Raw genomic sequence first — 15,598 nt, 5'->3', positions numbered from 1 at the left:
GTCATCACCTCAGCTGCTTTGCTTCATGTTTTGGTGATTAGCCCATTGAAGATAAGTCCCGTGTATATTCGAGCAGGTGTCTGTGGGAAACTTGTCATAGCAAAATTTTGCTTGCTCTTCCTCAATGGGTTAATGTCACTCTGTCATTTTACATAATTGTTATAATTTTCTGATTTTTCGTTTATTTTATTTATTTATTTATCTATTTATCATTATTATTATTATTATTTTTTTTTTTTTTTGGGGGGGGGGGTCTTCTTTAGATGGAGCACTTATGGTTGTAATTCAGTTTTTTCTTCTCTATGGAAGTCAATGTGATATCTGATTGGAACAGCACTCTATAGGGAACATTTGTTTCATAAGTTATAATATTATCATATCATCGATATTATTTTATCAAATTGGCATACATCTTCAAAATTCACCTCATATATGTTATCATTAGACAAAGCTGAAATGGAACTTATGAAATTCATTTAATCTGTACAAAATTAGAAATAATCTAACAAAGATTCAACTAAAGCAGAAAAACACAAACTTTGATCTTATGAAAATGTGTTACATCCAATTTAAGCATCTGTCATAGACTTAATAGTTATTATGAGGTTTTTGAAAATTCAACACAGGACTTACAATAATTGAAAGAGAATTCTTAACTTTACTTTAATATGAAAAATTAACAATAAATTGTAAAAGACATATGCAGTTAAAAACCAAAGGGAATATGCAGTTTTATCGTTACTCTATGCTAAATCCACATACAGTGTTTTAAAATGTCCTCACATTCTGGTTTCTTTGGCAAAGGTGACTGCAAATAACTGAGGCATTGAGGCATATGTAACTCACAACCTCGTGTCACACTGGCAAAACTCCGCAAATTTGATGTTCTCAAAGTTTGGCCAGGGTGAATTCAAACTTCCTGAACACTTCTCGTGAAACGTCCCACTGAAACTAGGGAAATTTCTCGACCCCCGTGCAGATCTTCTCGAAATTTGTGCAGTCTGCATGCACGCAGCTAAAACTTTGCGAAGTTTGTCATGTGACCAGTCCACTTCCTGTCTGTGGTGCCTCTGAGGCTGTCGGACAGTGCAAGCTTTCTTCTTTGTTGTACATGAGCACCAGTGACCCAAACTTTGAGAATTTATCAAGAAAAGAAACTTCGAGAAGTTTGGCCACTGGAGTGAGTGGACGAGTAAACTTCTCAAAGTGTTCTTGAGGTTAAACTTGTCAAAGTTTTGCCACCGTGACCTCCAGTACAGACACTGTGTGCAGGGGAATTAGTCTCCATGGTGATATTACTCATGGCAGTGCGTAGTTGAGAAGGAGGATCAACAATAATAGTTGCAGGGTATGATAGTTAAAAGTGAAAAATCCACTCCATGTTCAATAAAGCAATGCCAAATTAATCAATCAGAACAGAGCAAGTTTCATTTAAACAACAGAATATATTGATATCATTTTATAGTTATGGAAGGGTTTTTTATGTGTTTTTTTTTCTTCCAAAATAGACATTTCAGTTTCTGAGAGTAGTAAGGCAACAGACAACATCACCTTTATTCATTCAATAAACATTTGTAACCTTTATTTAACCCGTTCCGTACTGAATTCTAAAATCTCCATAGACTCAATACTCATGCCACCAGGTTCCCGTATGGAATGGGTTAAAAAAAAACACACATTAAAACAAATTTTCACAAGTTTTAATGCAAACGTGTGCTAAAGATTGTTAGTTGTATAATGATGATTTGAGAACTGGCCGCCTTTACTGACCTTTTGCCAGGAAGTTAGAATAAAAACAGTTAAAAAAAAGACAAACTAGTGGTAAATGGCCTTTGCCAAAATAACACACCATTTTAACAAATAAATATCAAAAATACTTATACAAGCATGTTTTATACCATTTTGTTATGACATCTGCCTTCAGCAGCTGATATATATTATGGTAAATGGTAATTGTTATAGTAATGATAATAGTGTTGTATTAAAAAAGGTGACTAAGACATTTATTATGGTTACACTGTAGGGGCTATTTGCAGTGAAAAACATTGTGATATTAACCTGTTGAAGACTAGCCCGAGTAAACTGGGGCAGGTGTCTATGGTGTGATGTAGCAAAATGAGCTCGTCCTCAACAGGTTAAAAATTGCAGTGTTTGGCCTTTCCATTCATTCTGAAAAAAAAAAAAAAATCATGATTTTTTGGCACTTGAAAAAAAAAATATCAGAAGTTTTATCTCATTGTTCCCATGTCTCCTGTGTGCAACTACAGCAATGACATATAATGATAGCATTGCTGGCTAGCTGCATATTTTGCATATTATATATATACATGTATGACAGTGGGGATTTATCTCAATATAAAAATTATGAGTTGTTTGTGGCGAGGGTTCACACTGCTAACTGTTGCAGTAAGCTTCACATGTACGTTTGAAGCATTGCGCTCTACTGTTCTTCCATGTGGGTGTGGAATTTGCTGTTCGCACTGCAAATCATGACGAATTTTATAAACCTTGCCCAGACTTCAGCGTTTATGGGTTAAGTCTTGCAAATTTCGCATAAAGTTTGCCAGTCGCGATATGCAGCTCGACCTCCTCATTGCAGAAATCACACCCCCCTTGCACATTTTTTCTGACAATGTTTGGACTGCCTTTGGGGTGATTGTCCAGAAGGTCTTGATAATTTTACCATCACAATTTTTCATTGTCAGCCTGAATAGCCTTCCACTACATCTTTTAACCATAGCAGGAGGACAAAACTAATGTGGCATTAGCATTACAAAATTGTATTGTGTTAGTCAAAAGAAGGGAACAAAGGACTGTTTGTTGAAACAAGAATGTCTTGAAGTGATCTAAAACCCCTTTTGGTTCTTAATAGAGTGCGAGAGTAATTGGTTTTATATTTATCTAGAGTGTAACCATAGACACCTGTACATTCATTCAATAGTGGCCCAGGTGCTTCCTAAACTAACACTTCTTGATTGTGCATGGTACGGACAGTGATGAGTAACCATGAAAGCATTCAAACCATTAGGACACAATACATCATTAGATGTAAATGCCCACGGGTTCATGTACCACAGCATTGTACTCTGAACAGGTTTAACGTTTCAGTCTCTACTTGACCCATATGCGTTGTTGTTGTTTTTTAAATTCTCTTCTGGTTTTCTGCGTACTGTCTTTACCTTTATTATGCATTGATGTATACTTTGTTGTATTTACCTATACTGTTACCATTATATTATTTATTTGTAATATTATTATTATCATTGTTATTATTTTTATTATATATTCTCAATTGTAACTCTACCCAATAAATCATTGTTATAGAATTATTGCAGTGCTAGAATCATATGATGCAATTAAAAATAGATGTTTGTGTTTACATATTCAATTTTTGAAAAAAAGGATGCATGTAAAGTAAAGACTTATGTGCAGAGTTTCTGTTCAGTACATGCTTTACTATGTTATCAAATGAGTTAGACACCACGGTAAGTTTCAAGTACTGTATTGTAGCTGATACCAGTTGTCTTGAGCTTGTGCGCCTGGTACAGAAAGATTTAAACACCATTAATCGTTTGATACAGATTTATGTCAGAGGGTAAGCAGTTGCTCAGCATTTGCAAAGTCGTGATGGATGTATTTAATCATCCTTTTCTTTTCAATGGCAAAAAAAAAAAAAGAAGAAGAAAGAAAGAGAGAAAGTAAAACTTTTGCCTTGTTTCCAAGAAGGGATTAAGTGTAGACTGGGTGATTTAATTGAGGGTTGAGTATTTTAGCTGCCATGACTCATGCGTAGAATTTTTCACTTGCACGTCGTCCACAAGCAAACTGGTTTCTAACCCCACTCATAAGACACTCGTTTTCAAGGGACACATCAGCTCCATACAATATTTGTTGTTGACTATGTCTGTGCCAGTGATGTTGGATACGGTACATCGTGTATGAGGAAGTTCAAGTTAATGGTCAAGCACGAAAAGAGAGCAAGAGATAGATATATAGATAGAGAGATAGATAGATAGAGAAAGAGATCTAGAGGGAGAGATTGAGAGAAAGAATGTGTGAGTTCCCTATGTGTACATGTTGTGTAATTGATACAGGATGTGATACAGAAATTCTAGCTGCGGAAATATACTGTGGATGTTAGAGTATGTGTGTGTACATACTGAATGTTAGTGTTTCAGAATGGTTTTCTTCTCTGTGCAGGTATATTGTTATTCACCAAACAAACTTGAGAATTTCTGTAGATGTAGAATTACAATTCTCGCCTGTTAATGATAAAAGATATAAATGTTTGTTCTGTCTGTTTGAAAATTCTGTTCCTGATGAGATGTAGCATTTTTGAGGGTTTGACTAATTCTTGAAATCACATGGATTGTGTATATTCAATTCAACTCTCTAAATGTAATTGCTTGGTACATTTATCACATTGATAAAGTAGGTTTTTGGTTTTTGTTTTTGTTTTTGTTTTTTTTTTTTAAGATTGAAATTGCTTCCCCTTTATTCCAAGTTCTTTTGAATCATAAACCACATGTTCTTTGACTGGATGACAGAGCAAACTAGTGGCACATTTCTTTTTCCAGCATGGAAGAAGCATGGATATTCATGTGTATGATATTGCTCTACACCTTGTTCCAATTTTCATGAAAAAGAAGGTCATTTGTCATGTGACAGTCCCTATACAAATCCAATTTCCACCTGAGTTGTGTTTTGAGGTTCTTTTGAGCAAAGTCAGTTGTCATTTGTGTAGGGTTGGTAATTACTGAAATACAATTTTGTATGTCATTAGTTTTCTCAACTGCTTTATTTGCATTGACAACTTAAAATGGTTTATATTGGATTATGTTAAAAAACACACCTCTTTACAGATTTGAATAATTTCCACAATTGTGTGTTTGATGTACTACACAAAGTGTCAGAATAAGGTTGCTCTTGTAGAAGCTGGGGAAGGGGGGCTGCCAAAAAATGATGTTTCGTCTAGTGGATGATTGCTTTTAGTAACAGAGTATGTGTTCAATTCCTGCTAGAAATTACCAGTGTGAAAATATTCAAATCATTCTCCCTGAATGCATGTGAAGTCTTCTTATTATTAGTTTGTGATAAAGGAGCCCGAATTAGCAGATGACAATAATGTTGTGCTACTGGCTGCGTGAAGATATTCCTATGGCACGGGACTTTCGTTTTTGCATCAGTTTATAATAACCTGCTTGTTGTTTGTTTGACTTCCCTAGAAGATGCCCAGGGAGCTTTTCGAAATGGGACATCCCATCTCTAATTCTTTGTATGTGATTTCATGATGTTATGGTATATAATATCCTTCAACGCCTGCCTGGGTGTTCTTGGGTCTTGTACCGAATGAGTTAAACTATTTGGTTTAGAATACCATATTAATCCGTTGAGGATGAGTACACTCAGGCAAGCACCTATGGGAAATGTGTGTTGGAGCAAAGTCAGCCCGTCCTCAATGGGTTAAAGCCTCTGGTTTCTGGTACACAGATGAGAGGCTGTTTCAAGTTCACGAGAGAGGGAACAGAGGAAAAGACGTTACTTCCATCACATATACACACCATAGTATATTCAAACACTTTTTAATCTATTAGTGGCCTCGTAAAGATAGGTTTGCAGCAATGCCATAACCTGGATTTGTTATGAAGTTACTCGCTATGGGCAGATGACCAAACTCCTGCTTTGATCATTATGTAACTATTGTGCAGTTGCTGTGTCTCACAGGTAAAAAAAAAAAAAAAAAGCCCCTCTCATATGTGACTCAGCAGTCAATTAATAGCCATGACTAGTGCTACCTTACACTATCATACAGAGGTTGACCCATTTTCACCAGCGGCCATGGATAAGGTCTCAACAGGAAAAAAATACTTAGTAGGCAGTCATTTACTCCCACTCCCACCCCCCCCCCCCCCCAAGAAAAATGATTATTGTCTGTGCGAGGGAAAGACTAAACTGGGGTGCCCAATAATTAGACACTTCATTTTACTGTACGAGCTGAAATTTTCGCGTACAGATATTTTCGCGAATTGGTCCTTCGAGGACATTTTCGCGTGTTGTTAATTTCGCGGTTGCGAGGGTCTAACTGAACTTAGTTATTTGCGCGTTGTTATTTTCGCGTGTTGTTATTTTCACGATTCAAAGGCGATTCGCGGAATTCGCGAAAATAAAACCACCGCGAAAATTTCAGCTCGTACAGTATCACATATGCTGAGATGGTTCAAGAAAAGTCGGGACCAAATTCTGTCCTCTTTGTGAAAAGGTTGCTCAAAATCCTTTTGCCATGTTAATGTTGACTTCCTTTCTGATCAACTCAACTGGCAGTAATGACCATCTGACACTAACTGACCCTTCACACCATGGTTGTGATACTTGCAGAATATCTGGGTTTTTTTTTTTTTTTATTTGCCAGCTGTTTCTGGACTTCCGTCCAGTGGACAACATCTAGGATGTCATTGACGGCAAGTCGTGAAAGACGTATGCCGTGATGGCATGTGAGAACAGTTCATGCATCTCCTCACTGCAAGAATATATGTCAATATATGGGGGAGGTACTTTCGTCTTGCATCGCGAGCATGGTGCCTCAAAATTACGGGATGAGGGCATTGTAATCCGTGAGGCCGGATCTTCCGCTTTGAGCTGTTCGCGTCGTCGAATCACAATTCCGTCACAGTGTCCTTGCTGTGAACAGATGTAGCGTATTGTTGTCTGTTTTATATGCGAGCGTCTGTCGAGGGTGTTCTGTCCTTACGTGCCATTGCTGATTAACCCATACACATACTTACCAGCTGGTATACGTATGTACGATTCCCTGGTTTGTACTCCCCAGCGCTAGTTTGTGGGTCACATTTTGTCTGTGAGCCACACAACTGTGTATAGTACACATCATCTCTTCCTATGATGTTACCTAAAGTTTGTTTCCTCAGGGACGGGTACAGCAATTTTTGCAATATTTTCTGAATATGATGCTGTATTATTTACAAATATTTCAAAATGTTTCCATTGCAATATTTCCGCCAAGCAGTTTTGCCTGTGATCCTCTCCGCTTTTTTGAATCATGGTACAATAATAAAAGTTCAAGGCGAGTCCATACACCATTGTTTGTCAACGAACGCTGACACACAATATCATTTCGCACACATGTACACACCACACATGCACCACACATTATAAACACTCACTCAACACACACATTTCTCACACCACACACACCACATCAATACAAACCTCACACACCACTCATGCATCACACATACACACACACACACACACACACACACACAGACACGCAACATGTACGCCACACACCATACACTACATGTCATGCAAACCACACATGTACAAATACATTGATATGAGATGACAAATGGCAGAGACAATATTCACTGATATCTTTCTCTGCATTTTTTTTTCAACTGTGTAATTTAGTTTCTCACAAGTATGTAATATAACCTCTTTAAAGCTAGAACATTATTGTCAGAATTAAGGGCTTTCAAAATTCATTTTGTACCATTTAAAGGACAAGTTCACCTTCATTAACATAAGGATTGAGAGAATGCAGCAATATTAGTATAACACATTAGTGAAAGTTTGAGGAAAATTGGACAATAGATGCAAAAGTTATGAATTTTAAAAATTTTTGTGTTGGAACCGCTGGATGAGGAGACTACTAAGGCTTGTGATGTCATATGAGTACAACAGTATAAAGAAAATGTAAAGAAAATTCAACATATTTTCACTTTTTTTCGCATAATAGAAGAGCACTTGACTTGCCTCTTTCTAAAGACAATGGGAATAATATTACCCATAACATATGTCAGTAATGAGTCAAGGGAATGTGTACTTTTTTCAAAAGATGAAATTTTGTGAAATTCTGTTTATATGTTCCTTATATTGTTATACACATGTGACATCATACACTGCAGTAGTCTTCTCATCCAGCGGTGACTGCACAAAAACTTCAAAAATTCATAACTTTTGAACGGATTGTCCGATTTTCCTCAAACTTTCAATGATGTGTTCTACTAATATTGCTACATTATCTCAATCCTTATGTTAATGAAGGTGAACTTGTCCTTTAAAATTTGCTTTCCATGGTTCTACCAAGAAACTTTACGTGGCTAACACAATTTGCCAGAATGTGTTGTGTTGGACTATTCAGTTTTGTGATCAAAAGTGCAAAATAATTTTGATCATAGTTTACAACTTTTATTCCAGAATAGCCCTCCCCATTCAGCATTGTTGGACTGTAGAACATTACGTGACACAGATATTGCCCTTGTAGTCACATTTTCTTACAGGTTGCTTGCAATTCACAATTTGTCAATTATCAACAATCGATTATAAAAAAATTATGTGGCAATCACAATTGGGTAATCTCTGAGGTTGTGGACTTCTAGGTAACCTTTTCAACTAATATTTAATATTTTTGTGCTTACCCAACTGAAATTGTGGTGTTACAGTGTTATTTCACACATTTTTATGCATACATGTATATTTTAGAGCAGTAATTGACAGTTCTGCAGGCATATAGTGAGAACTATGATTTTCCTTTAATATTTTCACAGCTGGAAATAATTTTTTCTCTCTCGATCTCTTTTAACCCCTTAATTAATAGCCAGAAACCACATATCTGTGATTTGATGTTTATCAATTACTGTAATTTTAATTTTTGCTGCAATTTCATTTTTCTTATAAGCCCTACTTTTGGTCTTATTCTATTGTTTATATTGGTTACAGAATTTTATCAAAAATAGTGCTGAGGATTTTTAATTTGACAAGATATTTTTGAAGAATAATGTTAATGGGTTTGTCTTGAATAGAGAAATTTTAGAATTTTTGTTATGATTTTGTGCATATTTGATAAATGAAAGCAGTTCCACTTAATTTTCTTCAGTGTGTAATAGCAGTCAGTAAAATTCATAGTTGCCAATTTGATGAGGGCAAAGTAATGATTTCTGTAGCACAATACTCCCAGGACTTGTGGGGTTGAATGACAAATATTTTGTATACATGATTTAATAATGAGATTCAGCCGAAATGCTATAATTTAAATTCATTCTCCAGGTTGATGATCACTATGAAAATTTTCACAGTACTAATGTCTCCGCAGTTCTAACGTCTCTGCAGTCCTATCTAGAAAGCAACCGCACAATGCGGTTGGGAAATGGGTCATGACACGACAGGCTTCAGCCTTCCTGTTAGCCTCTGTGTATATTTGTTGGGACCTTCCCATGACATTTAAAGGAGGCTTTCCCTATAAGGAGAGAGAAGGTGTGATTTAATGCAGTGAAGGCCAAAACTTATAAGAATATCAAGCCAAACACAGACAATTATTGAGATGGGCAGAGCTATTGCCAATGATTTCATTGACATTGTGTACATGTGGACTGATGAGAAGCACTGCATATTGTCTTTGATATTTTCTTTTAACACCTCAAACATTACTTGGAATATTTTTGTCAAGAGAATACTTTTCCACAAAAGGTAATCTACAAATATTCTTTTAATGCAACTGCCAAGCCATTTTTTTTTTTAATTGAGACAGTTGTTTTGATAACACATAGCATGTCATCTGTTTCATAGACTGATTAGTGCACAAGTTGTAGCAAGTTTTGATTTGTCTGATTTTACCAGGATATCCCCACAGCTGTGTCTTTTCCATTCTTACCTTCACAAATTGAATATATCTTTTTTTTCCTTAGGATTAATCTGTTCAATAAATGTACTTGTTTTGTATTACATATTGTACTTCTTGCAGTCAGTTTATAGTTGTAGGTGAATTGCTGGTGGTTTTAATAGGGTAATGAACATCCTGTTCGGGATGTGGAGAAAAAAATTTGTCCCAAAGTCGTCCTGTTTCAAAGAAAAAAAAAGATTGATAAAAAAGCAGGGAACTTGGTTGGGACACCCCCTTTGTCAGCAGCTTCCTTCGGTGTATGATGTAGGGGATGTATGAGGAAATCAGTTCTCTTTTGGTATAGAGCTAAAGTTGTGATTGTGTTAAGCTGCTTAATAGGTAATCAAAACTGTAGTCAATGGATAAGTGGTCAGGTATGGAGTGACTTGGCATTGTGATGACTGCTTATTACTGTGACTCACAATGGGAAAGACTATAAAGACTATCTTATTGCTTTTTTCCCCCATGAGTCCACAAACATTCTCAGTAAGACTGATTTCATGATTATTCAAAAACATCTCATCAGCCAATGTTTATATTATCTATGTAATATACAGCAGAGCTAAGACAATTCAAGCAATTGATGAAACTGCATTTAAAGTTTGCAAATAGGCCATATTGTAAGTTTTGGCTGCTTCTATGCTTGAAGTGTTGGTAATTTGCTAATTTGGACTGTATCATTAATTGAGAAGAAGAAAAGATTACTCACTGCACAAAGTGAAGGAAAAGTTGATTATTTCATATAACAGACAAATGTTTAAATATCAGTCATGTGGGAAGAATTTTTAAATGCTTTTTTCATGCTTTCAACATTACCATCTTTACCGTAAGTCCATTGATTACTTCGAAGGTACCATAAACCTTTTGATATTGATTTCATTTTTTCTCTCTCTCTTTCATATAATTTCCACATTATTTGCAAATAAACTAATTATAACTAATTATTATTCAAGAGCTCCCATCTATTCTTTTTGTGCTCAGTAATTCTATCTTTATTACACAATTATCATTTACTTGCTCTGTGTGTGGTGTGTAAACATTATGTGAGCTTTAGCAACTTATTTTGTAAGTTAGGGTTAATGTTGTAAGGAGTATGATGAAATATTAGGTCATGCTATTGGCATTACCTATCTTAGATATTATGGCCTTCAGATTTGACATTTTTGATACTTAATGGTACCTTGCTAGCTTTCTCATCTATATCATTCTGTGGCAGCCGTCTTTATTCAAGAGCAACTTTAAAAAAAGAGAGAATATCAAAGTAAAGTCATGGGAAGTTTAATTTTTGAAAGTACCTTGTCTAGATTATTGAATAGTGGTATCATGCTTTTGACTTGGTCAGGATGGGCTAATATTTTGTCGGAAAAATGATTCTCAATCCAGGTAACACTAGGTAAGGCATAGTTTGCGATATGATCTTTCTTCCTTGTTTGCACAGAAAGATGAAGGGGGAAGAACTGCCAAGGAAAGTTTTGAGTGTGAAAAATTACAGAATTACAGTTCAAAGTTTGATACCTCTGGTAACTTACAGATATATAGTTCCAATATGAGGTGATCTCCAAATATTTTTCCACAAGTATCTATATCAAAGGCTGAGTGATATTCAGTAGATGATGGATAGAAACAGGCTTCTTTGGGCTAAAGCGACAGATATCTCAGATGTTTTTCCCCAGACCCCCTGATGTTGGCAAGATTCACCCCCACCCCTTTTATTCAAGGCCAGTCGATGGCGCAGACCAAGCCATTACAGAAGGGGGAAGCTGAAGAGGAAAGGCCTTTATTAGACTCAACCCTTGCCATCCACGTCATAGTTCCTAGACACCTTCCTCCCGGGCTAACCCGTAATCTTCGCAACTCTCCCCCCATCATTCCAGCTCCTCTCTTCTTGTTCAAGAATTGGCGCCCACGCATGCTCCTGTGGATCTGGCCGATTTTGTAACACGCTCGTCTCTTTAAGTGTGTAAAATCGTGTGTCTGTGTGTGTGTGTGTGCATGTGTTCGTGTGTTGGGGTAAGTTTGTGAATCGCACACGCACAAGGGGGGGGGGGGTAGACAACAAAGTGTGACTAGTACGTTAACAGATCTCCCCCAGTGCTACACACCCTGACTCGTCCTATTCGTATCTCTTCCAAGCACAACGTGCCCCTGCACTAAAACTGAAGGGATATTTTTGGCTGAGAAGGCAAAAGGGACGGCAATGTACTGTGACTGCTTTTGCGTGTACAGGACAATTACTATCGCCAGGATGTTGCACGTTTTGCCGTAAATGTAGCCACATAACCCAATTGCCGACTGGGGCAAACTCCTATGTAATTTACTGTCTGTCCGAGGCGTGCAGACTTTGCCATTTAAGGCCAATCGCTGAAAGGTTGTCCCCGCTCTCACCCGTACGTGCAGTGACCGAGTACGTTTCCACGCTTACTGTGGATGAGACATGACAATTGTGTCTTCTTTTATCATCTCCCCTCTCAGGAATTACAAAAGGACAAATTCGACTCCCTGACCCGGTCATCTATGGGTAGAGACGACAGAGCGAGGTGAGTTTTTGATCATCTAATTTCAATATTTTACATCAATTTTTCGGTATTCTAGCTGCATCAAAAGACTTGTCCTTGTTTCCTTAGTCTCTCCTTCTTTCTACTTTGTGAATTGATATAAAGAATTGATAATTGTTTTTATCTTGCAAAGCAATCCTCAACTATAGTATCATCCTGCTCATATGTATTACAGTATCAAAGTTGATTCACATAGCAAGAAGTGATGAGCGAACAGAGTGCTGTGGACAATGTTTAGAGTATTTCTGGAAATTGCAGGAAATGTTTGATATGTTTCATCATGGTGAGTCACTATGAGTGTTCTAAGAGGTCAGATTATACCTTAAAAGGTGATTATTTCATTCATTGCCATTTACTTGTAGTTTTAATAATTTTTGTGCACTCTGCACTGCACATGATGCAGATGCCAACAACATGGTTTGTTGTGCAAAGTCGCCTGGCAGGCCAGGCAACGCGTGCATATTCTTGTGTTTACGGTAATGCATTTCCTGTTGGTGGGGGTATCTCTTTGCGCCCCGTTGGCCGTCCACGACAGGCAATCTTATCAGTCAATCTGTGCCTGTCTTGACGGGCCCTGGAGTCCTGTAAGACGTCAGTGCCCGGCAGGAACTGTGGCAGGGAGGTTGGGGTTTCCAAGGGAAGCCATCAAAGTCAAAACGAAGACGCTAACTTTAGCAGAGCTCAGACAGCGCATGGTTGAACTTTATGGATATAATATGCCTCAAGAGAAGAATAAAGTAGAAAGTATGAAATTTTGACCTCTCACCTTTAGAGAGCTTTGAATTGTGATTAAATTTTTGTACCACCTGATGTTCCAAGTTTATTCTAGAATTCATTACTGTTTTGACTGTTTGGTTTGATTACTTAGTCTCGTGTGTCACCATACTTCCTTAGAATGAAACCCATAGCAAGTCAATTTCTTTTCTTTTTTATATAAGTTTCACTTTGGGTCTATTCAAGTTATTTTCATTTTGTGAATACAATACTTTGCTGACAGCACAATCTGAATGGTTTGCAATAGTATTTCAATTCTTATGTCAGTTTGTACAATTATGGGGTATGAGTTTTCTTCAATTTGTCTCCCTCTGTACTTGCTTTCATTTCATAGTATAATTATGTTCTGCCTTCCCCCACCCTCCCCCAAAAACAAAAAACAAAAACAAAAACAAAAAAGTGAAGGGATGTGCACTTTAAGTAAGGAAAATAATGATAATAATAATAATACATACAATTTCTATAGCACCGTTCTCCACTTTGATTAAATGCTCAAGGCGCTTTACAATTGTACATCAGAGCAAACACACTGAAGATACAAGTACATCATCGTAATAGAAGAAGATGAAGAAGCAGAAGAAAAAAAAAGACATGAAAGACATGAAAAATGGTTGGAAAATGTGCATCCTTCAAAAGAAGTCTTGCCCTGGTTTTTCGTGAAATGTAGCTTGTCAAACCCATTGACAAGTATACCATTTGTTTATCATAATCTTTCCATATACTTGTGTATGCCCGGTATGGGCTTCTCCAAGGTAAGTTAGAATTTCAAATGTATGTCATTCCATGTTCAGCAAAGTGACATTACAGATACTCTTGTGTAGTAGTCACACTATGCTTTATAATAAAAGGATGGTACAGTTTTGGTTGAGATGGAACTTCAGGTTTCCAACTTTTTTTTAGATAATGAGAAACCTCTTATGGAATATGACAAAGCATATAATTCTAAGAAGAATTCAAAGTTTGTTTGATGAAAATTGGTTTTGAATTGGCTGAGATATCCAAACAAGCTGGGGCCCACCTTTTATTAGGCTTGGTTGCTTTGTTTTACTTTGTTTTGGATATCTCGGCCATTTCTAAACCGATTTTCATCAAGTAAACTTTGAATTCCCCTTAGAATTGTATGCTCTGTAGCATTTCATAAGGTGGTTTCTCAGTAACTTGTGAAAAGTTAAAAGTTAAATCCTCACCTAAACCAATACTATACCATCCCTTCAAAGGGTACAGTGTAGGTTTCTTGATTTACCTTTGATACTCATTCCTTACCATGTAGGGTGCTCAATTTATGTTTTTGGATGTTCCTCTGTCCATCCCACATCCTGATATATCGCAATTGTGGAAAAAACAAACAAACAAACAAACATTCAAAAGATTATCATCATACCTGGCCTTCATGTGTTGATCAATTTTTTCTAGACTATTAAATTAAGTATTGGAAGCAGTGGCAGCAGACACAATAAGGTAAATTCAACAAGAAGAAACTACAAATCTAGACATAACAAGATGAGACAACAGCAATTAAAGAGATTGTATAGTATTGGTGGAGATGAGAATTGGGGGTTTTAGCTCTTTGTGAGATACCAAGGAACCACTTATGAAATAGTACAGAGCATACCATTTTAAGAGGAATTCAAAGTTTATCAGATGAAATCGGTTCTGGAATCGCTGAGACATCAAAAAACAAAGTAAAAACGAAGTGATCATTAATGAAAGGTGGGCCCCACCTTTTATTAGGAATGCTGATTTGGATATCTCAGCCATTTAAAACCAATTTTCATCAAATACACATTTAATTTCTCTTGGAAGTACATGCTCTTTCATATTTCATGAGAGGTTTCTCATTATCTCACCAAAAATGTTAGAAACCCGGAGTTAGGTCTCAAAAACTATACAACGTCGCTTGCCCGGAAGAAGGGAACGAGCGCGCGAATACGCGTAAAAATAGATTTCGAGAAAATCGCAATTTAAAGTTTTAATTGACTATATCTTTGATATTTGAATATCAATACTGCTGAAAATTCACAAGTGAACAGATAATATTCCAATTTGGTACTAGCTAAAGTGGCTATAATGAATAATCTACAAATTTTATGATATTGCTTATGATCTTACCTCATGCAGGTCTTTTCTCGAAATCTATTTTTACGCGTATTCGCGCGCTCGTTCCCTTCTTCCGGGCAAGCGACGACAATATCTTTAATGGAAGAACATGATGAGAGTATGAAAAAGGAGTAAACAACATACAATGCTGTAAATCTGGGGTTTACAAGAAGCAAATAATTGCAAGCTGAATGAGAGAAGCACTCAGAGAGTGCAAACCCCACAATGAAGAATCTTTCAAATATTCAAAATAATTCCTGGATCTAGACATTGATCCTGATCACTACGAAAATTAAGTCATCTGTTTCTTTTGACATTTTCAACTTTTCCTGAAAATTTCATCCAAATCCACTCATAAATTCTTGAGCTATTTTGCAAACAAAAAGACAAACAAAAAACATCACTGGCAAAAACATAGCCTCCTTAGAAGAGGATATGAAAGTTGGAGGACTTAATTTGTCGAATAAAATATATCTTTACCAGTTGCAATAGTCAT

General features: G+C 36.6%; 1 protein-coding gene across 1 annotated transcript in view; it reads left to right on the top strand.

The window, feature by feature from the left end:
• The window catches only part of LOC140241943 (uncharacterized), a 118,443-nt gene that overhangs the window by 64,953 nt on the left and 37,892 nt on the right, over positions 1–15,598 (top strand). Inside the window, exon 3 of the mRNA XM_072321690.1 lies at positions 12,149–12,213. Within this exon, the coding sequence (XP_072177791.1) occupies positions 12,149–12,213 (65 nt within the window). The remainder of the gene's footprint in view (positions 1–12,148; positions 12,214–15,598) is intronic.

This window comes from Diadema setosum, chromosome 18 (assembly GCF_964275005.1).
Source record: "Diadema setosum chromosome 18, eeDiaSeto1, whole genome shotgun sequence".
Classification (NCBI taxonomy): domain Eukaryota; kingdom Metazoa; phylum Echinodermata; class Echinoidea; order Diadematoida; family Diadematidae; genus Diadema; species Diadema setosum.
This window is presented reverse-complemented; position numbering and strand designations above follow the sequence as displayed.